Source organism: Salvelinus sp. IW2-2015, linkage group LG8 (genome assembly GCF_002910315.2).
Source record: "Salvelinus sp. IW2-2015 linkage group LG8, ASM291031v2, whole genome shotgun sequence".
Classification (NCBI taxonomy): Eukaryota; Metazoa; Chordata; class Actinopteri; order Salmoniformes; family Salmonidae; genus Salvelinus; species Salvelinus sp. IW2-2015.
The window spans coordinates 39,933,720-39,952,664 of record NC_036848.1 but is presented as its reverse complement, the minus strand read 5'-3'; the positions used below and the strand labels follow the sequence as shown (position 1 = coordinate 39,952,664).

General features: G+C 42.3%; 1 protein-coding gene across 1 annotated transcript in view; it reads left to right on the top strand.

The window, feature by feature from the left end:
- Window positions 1-529: 529 nt before the first annotated feature.
- Window positions 530-18,945, top strand: part of LOC111967910 (cdc42 effector protein 1) — a 22,212-nt gene continuing 3,796 nt past the window's right edge. The window contains exons 1-2 of the mRNA XM_023993352.1: window positions 530-711; window positions 5,763-8,515. Coding sequence (XP_023849120.1) covers window positions 8,065-8,515 — 451 coding nt within the window. The 5' untranslated portion in view covers window positions 530-711; window positions 5,763-8,064. The remainder of the gene's footprint in view (window positions 712-5,762; window positions 8,516-18,945) is intronic.

The following is an 18,945-nucleotide window of genomic DNA, read 5'->3' as shown; positions in this document are numbered from 1 at the left end:
TTAAAGTCTGTCTTCTATTCCGTTGGTTGCATTTCCATTGCCATCTCTTGCTTCTTTGTTCTCGCTTTGTAAGCTCAGAGATAGATTTCACTTCTCCCTTCTCTTTTTTCTTCCAGTATCTCTCCCTGTTTATTTGCAGATGTTCCAGGTATGGTATAGGATATCTTTAAAATTTTGTTTCTGTCTCTATGTCTTTATGTGGCATCTTTTAAAAGCAAAGAAAAATACACTTAAGGTTTCAATTGGAGCATTTTCTAGATTAAATTAATTTAAAGCATGATTAAATGAGCCTAAAGCAAAACAAAGTAAAAAGTAATAACATAATGGACTTTTGTGAATACATAAAATAAAACATAAATTATACCCCAAATTAACGAAATTATAGCCTGTTTGACCCTAAACCTGCATATAACTGCGGGACTGCAGGTTATAAGTCAACCCGCGTATCACTAGCTACTTCATACAGTAAATTGCGATGATGGCCTCGTCATCAGTTTTTGAGTAGCCCGCCCCATTCTTCACCGCCTACTCAAGCTCATTCTACTGAAGCTGAACGCGCTAGCTGTACTGTCCGGTTACAAGACCGGTTACTAGAACTCACAATACTTCATGATACTTCATTATAATTACGGATTTTTGGGGTTATCATAAAAAGTACTGGCTTTTAATCGTATCCTATCTGTGTGAACGGCTCTTAGTCTACTTGCCCAGGTAAGTTTTTCTTTACATTCAACTTTTTATTTTCCTCTTGTAGCCTCTCCTTTCATTAGGCTATTTGAATAAATATTAAGGCTATTAATTAGCCTTCTATAAATGCAATCTCTCAAATATCAATAGACTCTGTGTCAACTGAAAGTAAAGTATGGAGGAAAACTTTTTTGTTGTTCAATTGTTTAATCTTCTCTTGCTGTCTATTCACAATCAAGTCATCATATTTGATATCTGAAATTATGAGCCATATGGGCTGCCGATGTATACGGTTCTATATCTCTGTAGCCTAGCTGTAGCCATAGATCATTTGGCATGAAACATAATCTGTCCTGCATTATATTTAGGGTTGCTTGTGTTGCAATATGTCACTGGTCTATGCTTAGGTCTTAGCAGATCAAAAATATTGTCCAGAAATTATATAAAACTATCCTCTCCTGTGGTCTGGATTCTGCATATGCTCATCTGATGTTTTATGGGGTGAATCAGAACATTTACCATTGAGGATTCAACTATTCATTAAAATGACTTGTTTAACAGAATGGTTATTAAACCGTAGGGGAACCCCTGACTCACATGTTGACAAGTTAATGATGCAGCCCCTGCTCCACATGTAAAGGGTAGCAACACCACATAACAGAGCTCTCATTACTCTGACCTCATTAGGGAGATCAGCCAATACAATTGATTGGAGTGCTTGTTAGCTTCACACACAAGGCAGATCAATGGAGAGAGCAGGCTCTGTGATAATAGCAATGTTTTCCTGGCGCTCTGCCTGCAACACCAGGCAGGTCGGATGGATCTACTCTTGCTCACGCATGGCCACAGTAGACCTGTTTGACCATCGCATGCCTCTATTGATTTTTGTTTTTCAATTTTGGCCTGCCGCCGGCCTTACTCATGCATATTGAACCAGAATAACCAAGCAAACACCTAGAATCAGAACCTGATGATGAGGTATTGGAATGTAGAGTTGGGGCATTCCTTCCCTGTTGGCCTCATCCAATGAGATTCCTTCATTTTAACTCTGGACAATTGTACCTGTGCCCCACATTCCTCCAATGTGACCCGTTTCATTGACGCCAGAGACGGAAGAGGAAGCGAGACACCCCACTCGCAGGTTTTTTTCTGGTTACATTGAAGTCAATGACCTAATCAGACCAGTCCCATATGCTATCGCATTGGTGTCTATGGGAGAGCCATCCCGTTAAGCAGACAGAAAATAATTAAATGGTAAACGGCCTGAGTGAACTATCTTCAGTTATCCACCATCTTTGATTGACGCAACCAGGAAAGAGTTCAGTTTAGGAGGTGTGAACTCCCAGTATGGACGCACTGTCTGTTTTAATACCTGAGGGTACTTGTTGTTGGTGTCTTGGTTGCCACACATAAAGAGTAGGGGATACATGCTCCATCATGGCCTGTCAATGTCACCAAATGGGCCTGACTCATTCCTTCCCTGACCCCCTCAAAGTCTGTCCACAACAGCATGGCAAATGACAAATGGAGAGAAAGAGGGGTAGAGAGAGTGAGGGGGGCGGGAGAGAGCGCTGAAAGGGGGGAAAAGGAGGACAAATGATGAAGGAAGGATAGATGCTTCAAGAGCCTATGGATGTTTGTTGAAGAAGCATTAAAAAATGATTGGCTTAGGGGAAGTGTTGCTCTATTTTCCTTGGATTCAAATAGAGCACAGCTAAGGGGAAGATAAATTATTTGGATGTGGCAGGGGAGTGAAAAAATGCAGCCTTATCTTGTATGTTTGTTCACCTGGTTAACTTAGTTAGTTAGTAAGGGACTTACAATAGGACCGGAGTTTGGAAAGGAGGAGAGGGGTCAAATGCTGGTTGGTATACTCAACAAAATATAATTCTGTGTAAAATCCTGACTCATTCGATTCAATGAAAGATGATTGAGAGTACAGTACAGTATCTCTCCAGTCCATTGATCTAGCCATGTGTTTTTGTGTGTGTGTGTGTGCCAGCTGTATCTCTCCAAACCATGAGATCTTCATACAGTACTGTAACACAGCCAGCCTCAGAGAAGGAAAGCGGGATCAGACCTAAAGGTTGTTTCTAATCAGTGATGTGGTTGGGTTCTTTTCTTCTCTCTCTGATGTGATGGTTGTAATGGAGAGAGAGAGTCCAGTGATGTTGCTCCCAGGAATGTGTTCACACACACACACGGCTCCTATTAGAGCCTGGCTTCTCCGGTTTACATCTACAGTGCGTCCCAAATGGAACCCTATTCACTACATAGTGCACTACTTTTGACCTGGTCAAAAGTAGTGCACTATATAAGTAATATGGTGCCATTTGGGATGTAGCCATACCATACCTCACAGGCCAGGCAGTGAACATCCACCATCCCTCACCTTGGCTCACAGGTATGGCAGCTACATGGTGGAGTGGGTGGATTGGATGGATGGTTCTGGGATGTAGCCTACCAAAGAGATATTCGGGAAACACCCTTAATACTCAGCTTGTGTAATTTTGGAGTTTTGTGTTATGTTTAGCCAGTTGAATTACAGTCAAACAGAAACTATTATATAGTTACTACTTGGGTAGTGGGAGGAAAAGGAGTGAAATGTTTTTGGGAATACAAACGAAAACAACTGTCAGTACCAGCTGCACTTTGAAAACAATTGTCAGTACCAGTTGCACTTTGAAAACAACTGCCAGTACCAGCTGCACTATGAAAACAACTGTCAGTACCAGCTGCACTATGAAAACAACTGTCAGTACCAGCTGCACTATGAAAACAACTGTCAGTACAGTGCACAAGGAAAATGTCAGTACCAGCTTGCACTTGAAAACTGTCAGTACCAGCTGCACTATGAAAACAACTGTCAGTACCAGCTGCACTATGAAACAACTGTCAGTACCAGCTGCACTATGAAAACAACTGTCAGTACCAGCTGCACAATGAAAACAACTGTCAGTACCAGCTGCACACATGAAAACAACTGTCAGTACCAGCTGCACTAGTATGAAACAACTGTCAGTACCAGCATGCATTTGAAAACAACTGTCAGTACCAGCTGCACTTTGAAAAACAACTGTCAGTACCAGCTGCACTTTGACAACAACTGTCAGTACCAGCTGCACTATGAAAACACTGTCAGTACCAGCTGCACTTTGACAACAACTGTCATACCAGCTGCACTATGAACACACTGTCAGTACCGCTGCACTAAAACAACTGTCAGTACAGCTGCACTATGAAAACAACTGTCAGTACCAGCTGCACTATGAAAAACAACTGTCAGTACCAGCTGCACTATGGAAAACAAACTGTCAGTAACCAGCTGCACTATGAAAACAACTGTCAGTACCAGCTGCACTATGAAACAATGTCAGTACCAGCTGCACTATGAAAACAACTGTCAGTACCAGCTGCACTATGAAAACAACTGTCAGTACCAGCTGCACTTTGAAAACAACTGTCAGTACAGCTGCACTATGAAAACAACTGTCAGTACCAGCTGCACTTCAAATGCCAGATGATTTATCTTTCATTATATTTCTGTGTGTGCTTACCTACAGTTGAAGTCGAAAGTTTACATACACCTTAGCCAAATACATTTAAACTCAGTTTCACAATTCCTGTAATTTAATCCTCGTAAAAATGCACTGTCTTAGTTCAGTTAGGATAACCACTTTATTTTAAGAATGTGAAATGTAAGAATAATAGTAGAAGAAGTAATTTATTAAGCTTTTATTTCTTTCATCAATTCCCAGTGGGTCAGAAGTTTAACATACACTCAATTAGTATTTGGAGCATTGCCTTTAAATTGTTTAACTTGGGTCCAACGTTTCGGGTTAGCCTTCCACAAACTTCCCACAATAAGTTGGGTGAATTTTGGCCATTCCTCCTGACAGAGCTGGTGTAACTGAGTCAGGTTTGTAGGCCTCTTGCTCGCACACGCTTTTTCAGTTCTGCCCACAAACTTTCTATAGGATATTTTTCTACTCAAAATGCCATCTATTTTGTGAAGTGCACCCAGTCTCCTGCAGCAAAGCACCCCCACAAGATGATGCTGCCACCCCCGTGCTTCACGGTTGGGATGGTGTTCTTCGCTTGCAAGCCTCCCCCTTTTTCCTCCAAACATAATGATGGTCATTTGGCCAAACAGTTTATTTTTGTTTCATCAGACCAGAGGCATTTCTCCAAAAATAGAGATCTTTGTCCCATGTGCAGTTGCAAACCATAGTTGCGTTTTTTATGGTGGTTTTCGAGCAATGGTTCTTCCTTGCTGAGCGGCCTTTCATGTTATGTCGATATTGGACTCGTTTTACTGAAGATATAGAATACTTTTGTACCTGTTTCCTCCAGCATCTTCACAGGGTCCTTTGCTGTTGTTCTGGGATTGATTTGCCTTTCGCACCAAAGTACGTTCATCTCTAGCAGACAGAACGTGTCTCCTTCCTGAGCGGTATGACGGCTGCGTGGTCCATGGTGTTTATACTTGCGTACTATTGTTTGTACAGATAAACGTGGTACCTTCAGGCATTTGGAATTTGCTCCCATGGATGAAACAGATTGAGGGGGTCTACAATTTTGTTTATGAGGTCTTGGCTCATTTAAGTTTGATTTTCCCATGATGTCAAGCAAAGAGGCACTGAGTTTGAAGGTAGGCCTTGAAATACATCCACAGGTACACCTCCAATTGACTCAAATTATGTCAATTAGTCTATCAGTTGCTTCTAAAGCCATGACATCATTTTCTGGAATTTTTCAAGCTGTTTAAAGGCACAGTCAACTTAGTGTATGTAAACGTCTGACCCACTGGAATTGTGATACAGTTAATTATAAGTGAAATAATCTGTCTGTAAACAATTGTTGGAAAAATTACTTGTGTCATGCACAAAGTAGATGTACTAACCGACTTGCCAAAACTATAGTTTGTTAACAAGAAATTTGTGGAGTGTTTGAAAAACTAGTTTTAATGACTCCAACATAAGTGTATGTAAACTTCCGACTTCAACTGTATGTACCGGTACCATGACCCACCATTTCTAACTCCCTGTCTCCCCCCTCTCTCTCTCCCACAACAGACAGCATGTTCAGAGTGAGGCCAAGGTAGCTTCTCGGACCCAGATAACCAGCAGGCCTGGCGGAGAGAACCAGCACAGACCCAGAGAGAGGGAGGTCAGTGCCAGGACAGAGCCCAGAAAGAGGGAGGAGAGAGCCCAAAAAAAGTATTGACGGACAGGCTAGGGGAAGAAGAGATCCAGGGATTAAGGGCTAATCCAGGCTACGACCAATCCCCTGAGGAGACCCCCCTTTTTCCTTCTGAAAACTCAGACAGCCGCCCGGATTACTGCATTAAACTTATTACCTTTTTAGAGACTTCTGTTTTTGTTATTTTTCTGAAACCAACTGGTGCTCAGTTTCAGCCCTGCTCTATCAGATGCCTGGAGTGTGGGCGGCTGGATTTGCGTAACTCTGAAAACAAAGGATCAGAAGGAGAGGAGGAGGACAGAGCAGGGCATGGGGGGATGCTGGAACGTGTAGGAGACATCTAGGAGCGTTCCTTAAAGACGTGTGGGGATAAACCTTTGGGCTCCGGCTGTGTCTGCGGGAGTCAGACGAGAGGTCAAAAAGTCTCTCTCTCTCTCTCTTTTTCTTTCAACCATGAGAGAGAATCTGCTTTGCTTCACATTCACACACAAGCTGAGTAGTGCATGATTGCTTTTGCCTCTGCAGCTCACAGTCACATAGTAGAGTTAGTCAGGGATGTTGAGGTGGTGGCTTGAACTGTAAGTATATGAAGTCTGGTTATGAGTGTCTGGTTCATGCTCTCGAGAGGTTAAGACTATCTCAAATTCAACATCACACCTAATAGAAGTCTGTTGGTCTGGTAAGTAGACCCCTGGTACTGCTCTCTCTATCTCTCTCTCGCTCTCTCTCTTTCCAGTCTGTGGTATGAGGCGTGCTTCCTCCCTCTGTGCTGCTCCCAGCTGCCCCTCTTAAAACGCCAGCCAGTGGAGACCTAAAGGAGAGGGCCTGGGACTGTGGTCAGGAGCAAATGAAAAGGCTGCTTTAACCCTGACGCAATCCCATTCAGAGGTCTGCTCCAAGTCATTAATAAAGACGGGCTATCGCTCGTGGGAGGGCCTCGGCAGTGGAAAGCTCTTAAAAGAACAAGAACACCTTGTCAGTGTACGTTACCCTATCAAATTATTACAGAAAGCAATATCCATTACTTTGCTGGCTAAAGATAACAAAGGAAAAGTCCATTATTTGCATACCTCCTGCCAGTGTTGTCTTACTGGGGTATTTTGTGCAATGAAAGTCAGCTAAGTGATTTTCTTATCAGTACATTTGTCAGTATTTTATGAATTTTGGGCTAAAAATAGAACAGAGTTTTTTTTCTGGTGGAACATATTTTGTTTGAGAACAATGGGGCGTCTGGTCAGATCAGCTGTAAGTGTTGAATGAGGGTCTCTGCTTTTATACAGATTTTGCAAATGTATTTCGGGGAAATATGTGATATGATTAAGTAGCACTCATGTTGTAACGAAACACAGGACGAGAGAGAGACAAAATACCCTGAAACTCTCAGACAAAAAAAACAGACTTGCATTTCATTTGTTCTCGAGGGCAGTGACAGGAGAGTCACTGTGGTCTACATTTAGAAGGTTCTAGAACAGTGGACTTTGAAACCCGGAACTTTGACGACTAACTGCAGGCCAGGGTCTGTAGAAAAACCTGATCCAGTTACTTTATGACTGAATGTTCCAGACAGTGATGTGTTCTGCCAGATCTCCTACCTGGTTCTACATCTATACACTAAATCAGTCTCTAGCAAAGAAAGTCCCCTCAGGGTTACTGGACTGTTATAGCTGCATTTGAGCCTCTTCTAGACGGAGAATTGAATACATTTTTGTGCTTTCTTTTAATAAATGGTTCCAGTGTACAACCGCAGGAGGGATATTTGCAGCTAGAACTGGGGTTATTCCTGAGCTGATGTTTTATAAACCCAAAGCCTAAAACAACTGTCGAGCATAGCGTCTCTGACCACATTCAAACCGGCAGTGGATTCCAGGAACTGAGCTGCATACTTTTTCCCTCCATTTCTCTCGACTTAATCCAGCTGGATATGGATGACAACAAACAGCAGAAAATGGGACTGAAATTGCAAACAGCACATGATAACAAGAGAATACAATAGACATCTCCATTACTGAGGTTCACCCTACAAGACCTGGTGGTGGAATTCTATGCAAAACCTAAACGATCACTGAAGCAAATCTTTCACCGAAGATATTTAAATTCCTTTTCCATCCCTACTTTCAGTGGATTTAAAGGGATTTTTGTATTTTTTTTTAGAGAACCTTACCCGTGGCCATCACCATGAACCTGGGGAAGATCCCTGGGCTGAAGGGCCTGGTGGCCAGCTCTCAGGGTAAACGTCATTTCAAGGGTGACCTCACCTTGGACATGATCAGCCCTCCGCTGGGAGACTTCCGTCACACCATGCACGTGGGCCGCGGAGGGGACGTGTTCGGGGACACTTCATTCCTTAGCAATCACGGCGGGGCCGCCAACGGAAACGAGGATGATGATTCCGTCACAAGTCCTGACAACAAGATCGGGGCTTTCTTCTCCCGGACCCTCCGGCATGTTCGGAAGACACCAGAGCATCCCAGGGGGGGGTCGAAGGACCTGTCCCCGCCACCCCCTCCCATCTCCCCCATCATCAAGAACGCAATGTCCCTCCCTCGGCTGGATGTGGACGGCTGCCCTATTAAAAACCTCTTCCACACCTCTCCTACCTCCCTGGATGAGACCACTTATGGTTATGGTGAGTCTTACTGTACACACACATACACAAACATATGCACGCATCCACACAATAAGTGAACATGCAACCGTACCTGTGAAGACTTGCGGTAGATCCTGGACCTAAGGTCTAAGCTTAAGCTCAGAAAGCTAACACTGTTTGTGGCATGCAGGAGACTTGGATTTGATACATTGTCATAGACACAATAGCTGCTGTTGGACATGCTGTGAAAACATACTCTCATTTCCACAGTAATTCAGACAAATTTTCCACAGCTGTCATGATGAATCACCTTGGCTGACACACAACAACCCTCACACTCTGTTTAGCTTGTTATGTGATGATAAGAGAGAGGCGCATCAGACATTACTGTGCTGTTGTGTGTCTGGTCTGAGGCCCTATGTGACTGACTGCCCCACATTAATACCCTCATGTTTCACTGTCTGACCTCTCTGCTCTAGTTTGGTGTGTATATGTGTGTTTGGAAGCATGTTTTTGTCTATGTGTGTGCATGCATGTTATTGGTATAAGAGCCCTGTACTCCCAGGCAGAGGGCACTTCCCATTCAAACTATGTAATGGTACTAATTTACCTTGCATCGTGTTTGTTTCCAGCAGACCTGGGCAGAATTTTTTTTTGCATTTTGTAGTTTATTTGAAAATACCAACTTTTCAAATACTTAAGATAGTCGAATATATTGTAGTTTATAGAGTTTAAACTAAAAGGCAACTATTTTCTTTGATATTTAAATACAGGTCCAGAAAAATAAATGATATTTGAAAGTATTTTGAATACATCTCAGAAAACTAAATAATATTTGAATGTATTTGAATATATGCAAGTTATTCGAAATATATGATCATAAGCACATGGTTTGGAGGGCTCTTAGATATTAATCTTAATGTAGCCTATAGCCTACAATTAAATAGACAAGGGACATGGAATCACCTCAACATTAGATTAGACCACTTTTGCAGCTTCAAAATTACTAACAAATATATTTTCATAATGTCTGACTCATAAGGTAATACCAACAAACTCTCACAGTCTAACTTCATCCACATTCTCCAAACGTTAAATTTCAATGTTGCTCAAAATGTCAAATTTCAAAGTGTTTTTCACACCCTGGGTTGACTCCTGCTGCTCTTTATCGTTCCATTTCTCCAAATGTCAAATGTTGAAGTTAAGGGGTAAGTTTAGGCACTCTTTCTGAATGGTTAAGGTAAGGGTTAAGGTTCGGGATAGGGTTAAAACCCCAAAATGCCTCCAGAGTGGCGCAGCGGCACTGCATCACAGCGCTAGAGGCGCCACTACAGATCCGGGTTCGATCCCAGGCTGTGTCGCAGTCGCCCGCGACTGGGAGACTCATGAAGTGGCGCACAATTGGCCCAGCGTCGTCTGGGTTAGGGGAGGGTTAGGCCGGCTGCGATGTCCTTGTCCCATCGCACTCTAGCGACTCCTTGTGGCGGGCCGGGCGCATGCACGCTGACTTCGGTTACTAGCTGTACGGTGTTTCCTCTGACACATTGGTGCGACTGGCTTCCGAGTTAAACGAGCAGTGTGTCAAGAAGCAGAGCGGCTTGGCGGGGTCGTGTTTCGGAGGACGCATGGCTCTCGACCCTCGCCTCTCCCGAGTCCGTACGGGAGTTTCAGCAATTGGACAAGACTGTAACTACCAATTGGAAATCACGAAATTGTGGAGAAAAAGTGGTAAAAAGTACAAAAACATATACAGTATATATAATTTTTTCTAATAAAAATAAAAGAACAGTGTTCACGACTGGGATCGAACATACAACCTTCTGATCCAGTCATGGGATTACTATTTCTGAATGGTTAAGGTAAGGGCTAAGGTTTGGGATAGGGTTAAAAGTATCATGCTTGAAGGTAAGACCCAGAGGTGGGGCAAAGGTACAGGACGGCAGGCAGGCTCAGGGTCAGGGGCAGGCAGAGTGGTCAGGCAGGCGGGCTCAGAGACAGGGCAGGCAAGGGTCAAAACCAGGAGGGTGAGAAAAAGAGAGACTGGCTAGAAGCAGGAGCTGAGATGAAAAACGCTGGTTGACTTGACAAACAAGACGAATTGGCAACAGACAAACAGAGAACACAGGTATAAATACACAGGGGATAATGGGGAAGATGGGCGACATCTGGAGGGCGGTGGAAACAATCACAAAGACAGGTGAAACAGATCAGGGTGTGACTGTACCCTCCCCCCCTCTAGGGGCGTCACCTGGTGTCCTACCTGGGCGCATATCTGGTTGACCGGGGTGTCGGCATTGAAAATCCGCAATGAGGCCTGGGTCCAGGATGTCCCTGGCAAGGGACCCAGCACCTCTCCTCTGGGCCATAACCCTCCCAGGCAACCAGGTACTGGAACCCCCTGCCCCGAGGTCGAACCTTCAGGAGACGCCTCACCGTGTAAGCCGGTTGGCCATCGATGAGACAGGGAGAGGGGTGGGCCTAGAAAAACAGGAGACAAAGGACTGTGAGACATGGGTTTAACTCTGTACACATGAAAGGTGGGATGTATAGGCATTGGGATCGATAGGCTTCCAAACCTCAGCTGATACTCGTATCTGTAAATTGACAGTTGATAGTCGGATCAGATGATACTCGTGATCTGAAAAAACGTAAGTGTTTTATTATGCCTAAAAATGTTTGGGGGGGAGGGGGGTTGTCTGTGCCGAGTAGTCAGACAAAACTTGCAGCGGGCAGCAAAGTTTGCTGTCACTGTCAGATTGCTCCTCAGCTTTTCAACTTTTCCCCCTACCCTTGTCCCACTTGTTAGATATTATGCGTATTGATAGCTTGATAGTTGAGTTATTTAGACCATGTAGAACCTTGGATATGTCTGACTGACATGAGAAAGATGTGTGCTGGCACCTGAAAATTACAAAAAATACTTGGTTCATAATCGTATTCATAGAATTGCCCAATGTCCTTTACGATACTGTTTTGTCCGACTACTCGGCACACCCCTACCATGCTGGACATAAGGGACAAATCTAATAAGACCAACTAAAATCCACCGGGAATCAAGGCTCTCAACATATACTCTATGATTGATGCCTGGTGAGCTCATAATCCAAAAGCAAAAGAGTACACTTTCTATTCAAACAGGCACAAAACATTCTGCCAAATCGATTTAGTTTTTAGTTTAGTTATTATCTACTCCTCTATTGTCTTTAGTCAAGAAAATATACATTTCACATATGAGCCTATCTGATCATCATGATTATTACTGTAGGAGAATATAACACATTCGATTTGGTAAAAGATAATACAAAGAAAAAAACATGTTTTATTATTTTTTTTATGTATAATTTTGAAATGCAAGAGAGAGGCCACATTGTATTATTCCAGTTTAGGTGCAATTTAGATTTTTGCCACTAGATGGCAGCAGTGTATGTGCAAAGTTTTAGACTGCTCCAGTAAACCATTGCATTTCTGTTCAAAATGTTGTATGAAGTCTGCCCAAATGTGCCTAATTGGTTTATTAATGCATTTTCAAGTTCATAACTGTGCACTCTCCTCAAACAATAGCATGGTATTCTTTCACTGTAATAGCTACTAGATTAACAAGAATTTAAGCTTTCTGCCCATATCCGATATGTCTATGTCCTGGGAAATGTTCTTGTTACTTACAACTTCATGCTAATCACATTAGCGCACGTTAGCTCAACTGTCCCATGGGGGAGGACACCTATCCTGTAAAGGTTAAAATGCAATTTTCTAACCTCTACAGGATCGGTATATGGGCTGAATAAATCACAATTAAAGACGATATCAGAATTGTAAAAGTTAATGACGTGTTCTAACAAAACTTTTTTCAGACCAGGTAGCAACTACTCTCTTCAAAGTCAAGACAGAACTAAATTTATTGATTAGACAGAGAGCAGAATTTGCCATCCATCGTGTTAGACTCAACCATTACTTCCATGGTAATCGACCCAGTTGTCTTCTGGCTAACGAGCTTTGCAGTAATGATCAATTAGCAATATTGCAACTATCGAATCTGAATCAGGTGAATTACTATCAGAACCCATATTAATCAACCAAAGATGATCCCGTTTCTATAAAGAATTGTACACCTATGATTGTAAATCCACACCAAGCCAGATCGAGACATTTTTAAAAGATATAAGAACTCCTCTTCTCTCAACTGAGGAAGCCGGCTTGCTGGGAGCCCAAATCTCTCTCCATGACCTCAAAAGGGCATTGGATAACATGATTAAAGGCAAATCACCTGGTTGTGATAGTTTTCCTCCTGAGGGATATTTAAAATGTTGGAACCAGTTAGGTCTGGTGTTGCTTAAAATTATTAATACAGCTGTTCACAAAGGTTAATTTGGAAGAGATGTAAATACAGCACTAATTTAGCTTTTATTTAAAAAAAGGTAAGGACTCTCATTATCACCCTCTAGCTTTGATAAACACAGATATGAAACTATTTTCAAAAATTCTGTCGCCCAGTCTCTAAACTTACTTACCCAAATTGGTACATCTGGACCAAAGCGGGTTTGTTAAACTATTATCCTCTGTTGCCTATTACATATCTTACATGCTTCATCAGTACCAAAGCTCCTTGGGCAGTTCTATCTCTTGATGCAGAAAAAGCTTTTGATTGACTAGAATGGTCTTTGGTCGGTTTTGGAACATATGGGACTTGGCTCCAATTTCATTAATATGTTTAAAATACTATATGCCAATCCCTCAGCCATATTAATGACAGGCAATAACTGCTCTGTTCTGTTCAGAATAACTAGAAGTGGCAGGCAAGGTGATCCCATCTCACCACTGCTATTTTTATTGTCTATGGAGCCCCTGGCTCAGGCAATTCAACAATCGAAAGAAATTACACAAATATCTCTCAATTCTACAATATCACGTAATCTCATTAAACGACCACGATATATTACTTTTATCTAGACAATGTATCTCAATCCCTCCCAAAAGCTTCATAGACAAATTCAGCGCCATCTCAAGTTATAAAATAAATTGAACAAAATCTGCCCTACTGCCTCTCAAGATCCCAACCCATCACTACTTATTTAAATATTTGGGAATAGATATATTTCCATCCGTAGATAAAACCATTGCCAAAAACTTTAACAGAACGCTCAAATCAATTCAATCCAACCTCAGTAGATGGACTAATATACCAGTTGCTTTAACCTGCAGAATATCTATTGTCAAAATGAATATATTGCCACAGCTTAATATGTGTAGTTCAATGCTTCTCTTGTCTTCCCCTTCAAGCTTTTGTGATTAAAATCCACAGTATGGTTTCAAAACGTACAGTACCAGTCAAAAGTTTGGACACACCTACTCATTCAAGGGTTTTTCTTTACTTTTACTATTTTCTACATTGTAGAATAATAGTGAAGACATCAAAACTATGAAATAACACACATGGAATCATGTTGTAACCAAAAAAGTGTTAATCAAATCAAAATATATTTTATGTGAGATTCTTCAAAGTAGCCACCCTTTGCCTTGATGACAGCTTTGCACACTCTTGGCATTCTCTCAACCAGCTTCACCTGGAATGCTTTTCCAACAGTCTTGAAGGAGTTCCCACATATGCTGAGCACTTGTTGGCTGCTTTTTCTTCACTCTGCAGTCCAACTTGTCCCAAACCATCTCAATTGGGTTGAGGTCGGTGATTGTGGAAACCAGGTCATCTGATGCAGCACTCCATCACTCACCTTCTTGGTCATATAGCACATGTCCTGTTGAAAAACAAATTATATTTCCACTAAGTGCAAACCAAATGAGATGGCGTATCGCTGCAGAATGCTGTGGTAGCCATGCTGGTTAAGTGTGCCTTGAATTCTAAATAAATCACAGATCATCGGTTCACCTATTCTGCGTCTCACAAAGACATGGCGTTTGGAACCAAAATCGCAAATTTGGACTCCTCAGACCAAAGGACAGATTTCCACCGGTCTAATGTCCGTTGCTCGTGTTTCTTGGCCCAAACAAGTCTCTTCTTATTGGTGTACTTCAGTAGGGGTTTCTTTGCAGCAATTTGACCATGAAGGCCTGATTCACCCAGTCTCCACTGAACAGTTGATGTTGAGATGTGTCTGTTCCTTGAATTCTGTGAAGCATTTATTTGGGCTGCAATTTCTGAGGCTGGTAACTCTAAGGAACTTATCCTCTGCAGCAGAAGTAACTCTGGGTCTTCATTTCCTGTGGTGGTCCTCCTGAGAGCCAGTTTAATCATAGCTCTTGATGGTTTTTGCGACTGCACTTGAAAAAACTTTCAAAGTTCTTGAAATTTTCCAGATTGACTGACCTTCAAGTTTAAAAGTAATGATGGACTGCCGTTTCACTTTGCTTATTTTAGCTGTTCTTGCCATAATATGGACTTGGTCTTTCACAAAATAGGGCTATATTCTGTGTACCAGCCCTACTTTGTCACAACACAACTGACTGGCTCAAACGCATTAAGAAGGAAAGCAATTCCACAAACTAACTTTTAACAAGGCACACCTGTTATTTGAAATGCATTTCAGGTGACTACCTCATGAAGCTGGTTGAGAGAATGCCAAGATCGTGCAAAGCTGTCATCAAGGCAAAGGTTGGCGACTTTGAAGAATATAAAATATATTTTGTATTTTGTATAATACCCTTCGTTACTATATGATTCCATATGTGTTATTTCATAGTTTTGATGTCTTCACTATTATTCTACAATGTAGAAAATAGCAAAAATAAAGATAAACCCTTGAATGAGTAGGTGTGTCCAAACTTTTGACTGGTAGGTCTACTGTATATGGCAAGGTAAGCTATAGTGCACCCTGGTGGAGGTGGACTTAACTGATATATCCATTAGACAATGTTACTAGGCTTTGGTCCTATTATTGCTCACAATTGCTCACTCCTATTATTGTCCACTCCTTAATTGTCCAGTGTTAGTGATCGCGTACCCACAGAAGCTGCTTCTTCTTGCGTTTAGTTGATATGAGTGGTCATCTGCTGCAATAGCCCATCCATGACAAGCACCGACGAGTTGTTCATTCAGAGATGCAGTTCTGCACACCACCGTTGTACCGCGTCGTTATTTGGCTGTTTGTGGCCCGCCTGTTATCTTGCACGATTATTGCCATTCTCCCTCGACCTCTCATCCACGAGCTGTTTTCGCCCACAGGACTGCCGCTGACAAGATGTTTTGTGCTTGTCACACCATTCTTGATAAACCCTAGAAACTGTCGTGCATGAAATGCACAGGAGGCGGGAGACTGATTAGCAACCCTAGTTGCTAGGTGGAGTGGGAAGGGGTGGGAAACATGGTTTCCAGGAGTGGGGGGAGGTTGGGGCTGGAGGCACACTTTTTATTTTATTTTTCTGCTTGTATTGAATTCATCACTTAAACTCTGTATGTATTTGTGGCAGCCTATGGATACATGTTTTATAAACATATCAGTTTAAATGGATAATGTATATAGTGTTTTGGAACAAAACGGTTCAAATATGACTGTCAGATTGATTGCAATAGTATAGCAGATTGTGTGTGCTCTATTCATTCTATCTTCAACATGCAGTTCCAGATACAGCCCTGCCATTAGTTGAAAGCAGCCAATCCGATAGTTTCAGAAAGGTAGTCACTTCCTGAGATCTGTATTCAAGTATTTTACAAAAGTAGTTACTTTCTGTGAACTGTATTCAACTACACTGAACAAAAATATAAATGCAACATATAAAGTGTTGGTCCCATGTTTCATGATCTGAAGTAAAAGATCCCAGAAATTTCTCATACACACAAAAAGCTTATTTCTTTCAAATGTTGTGCAGAAATTTGTTTACATCCCTGTTAGTGAGCGTTTCTCCTTTGCCAAGAAAATCCATCCACCTGACAGGTGTGGCATATCAAGAAGCTGATTAAACAGCATGACCACAGCACCTTGTGCTGGAGACAAGAAAAGGCCACTCTAAAATGTGCAGTTTTGTCAATGCCACAGATGTCTCTAGTTTTTGAGGGAGTGTGCAATTGGCATGCTGACTGCAGCAATGTCCCCCAGAGCTGTTGCCAGAGAATTGAATGTAAATTTCTTTACCCTAAGCCGTCTCCAATGTTTTTTCAGAGAATTTGGCAGTACGTCCAACCGGCCTCACAACCGCCAACCACGGGTAACTACGTCAGCCCAGGACCTCCACATTCGAGATCCTGAGGCCCATTGTCGTGCCATTCATCCGGCGCCATCCCCTCATTTTTTAGCATGATAATGCATTGCCCCATGTCGCAAGGATCTGTACACAATTCCTGGAAGCTGAAAATATTCCAGTTCTTCCATGGCCTGCATACCCACCAGACAGGTCAACCATTGAGCATGTTAGGGATGCTCTGGATCGACGTGTACGACCACGTGTTCCAGTTCCCGTCAATGTCCAGCAACTTCGCATAGCCATTAAAGAGGAGTGGGACAACATTCCACAGGCCACAATCAACAGCCTGATCAACTCTATGCAAAGAAGATGTGTTGCGCTGCATGAGGAAAATGGTGGTCACACCATTGACAGGTTTTTTGATCCACGCCCCTATCCCTTTTTTTTTAAGGTACTGTATCTGTGACCAACAGATGCATATCTGTATTCTCAGTCATGTGAAATCCATAGATTAGGACCTCATTTATTTATTTCAATTGACTGATTTTCCTTATTTGAACTGTGACTCAGTAAAATCTTTGAAATTGTTGCATGTTACGTTTATATTTTTGTTCAGTGCAGTTTTTAAAAGTAGTCACTTTCTGAAATCTGTATTCTAGTAGTTATAAAAAGTCGTTATTTATGGGGATTCAAATAGTTGTTGTCACCTCCGAAGTAACTATTTGTTCCCCCGGAATAATGTTTTACTTTCCACAAAGCATAGTTAAAACTATAGTTATCCCAGGTCTTGTTTCAGCTATGGAAGCAGTAGGTCATGAGGGAACTGGTGTGTGACATGTCATGTGAGTAATCTGTCCTGGGAACAACGTGCCTGAGAGGTGATGTCTAACTCAGAGATAGAGATGGAATTTTTCAGCATTTTGAAATTGGCAGGACTCACTATTTTATGACATAGTTTACACTGCCCTCTGTTGGTGATGGGAGAGCATCTACAGTCCGTTCAGAAAGTATTCACACCCCTTGACTTTGTCCACATTTTGTTGTGTTACAAAGTGGAAGTACAATTTATGTAATTGTAATTTATTGTCAACGATCTACACAAAATACTCTGCAATGTCAAAGTGGATTTACATTTTTTTTTTTTTAACAAACACTAATATACAGTATCTTGATTATATACAGTGGGGAGAACAAGTATTTGATACACTGCCGATTTTGCAAGTTTTCCTACTTACAAAGCATGTAGAGGTCTGTAATTTTTATCATAGGTACACTTCAACTGTGAGAGACGGAATCTAAAACAAAAATCCAGAAAATCACATTGTATAATTTTTAAGTAATTAATTTGCATTTTATTGCATGACATAAGTATTTGATCACCTACCAACCAGTAAGAATTCCGGCTTCTCACAGACCTGTTAGTTTTTCTTTAAGAAGCCCTCCTGTTCTCCACTCATTATCTGTATTAACTGCACCTGTTTGAACTCGTTACCTGTATAAAAGACACCTGTCCACACACTATCAAACAAGACGTCAACCTCTCCACAATGGCCAAGACCAGAGAGCTGTGTAGGACATCAGGGTATAAATTGTAGACCTGCACAAGGCTGGGATGGGCTACAGGACAATAGGCAAGCAGCTTGGTGAGAAGGCAACAACTGTTGGCGCAATTATTAGAAAATGGAAGAAGTTCAAGATGACGGTCAATCACCCTCGGTCTGGGGCTCCATGCAAGATCTCACCTCGTGGGGCATCAATGATCATGAGGAAGGTGAGGGATCAGCCCAGAACTACATGGCAGGACCTGCTCAATGACCTGAAGAGAGCTGGGACCACAGTCTCAAAGAAACCATTAGTAACACACTACGCCGTCATGGATTAAATCTGCAGTGCACGCAAGGACCCCTGCTCAAGCCAGCGCATGTCCAGGCCCGTCTGAAGTTGCCAATGACCATCTGGATGATCCAGAGGAGGAATGGGAGAAGGTCATGTGGTCCGATGAGACAAAAATAGAGCTTTTTGGTCTAAACTCCACTCGCCGTGTTTGGAGGAAGAAGAAGGATGAGTACAACCCCAAGAACACCATCCCAACCGTGAAGCATGGAGGTGGAACATCATTCTTTGGGGATGCTTTTCTGCAAAGGGGAAGGACGACTGACCGTATTGAGGGGAGGATGGATGGGGCCATGTATCGCGAGATCTTGGCCAACAACCTCCTTCCCTCAGTAAGAACATTGAAGATGGGTCGTGGCTGGGTCTTCCAGCATGACAACAACCCGAAACACACAGCCAGGGCAACTAAGGAGTGGCTCCGTAAGAACATCTCAAGGTCCTGGAGT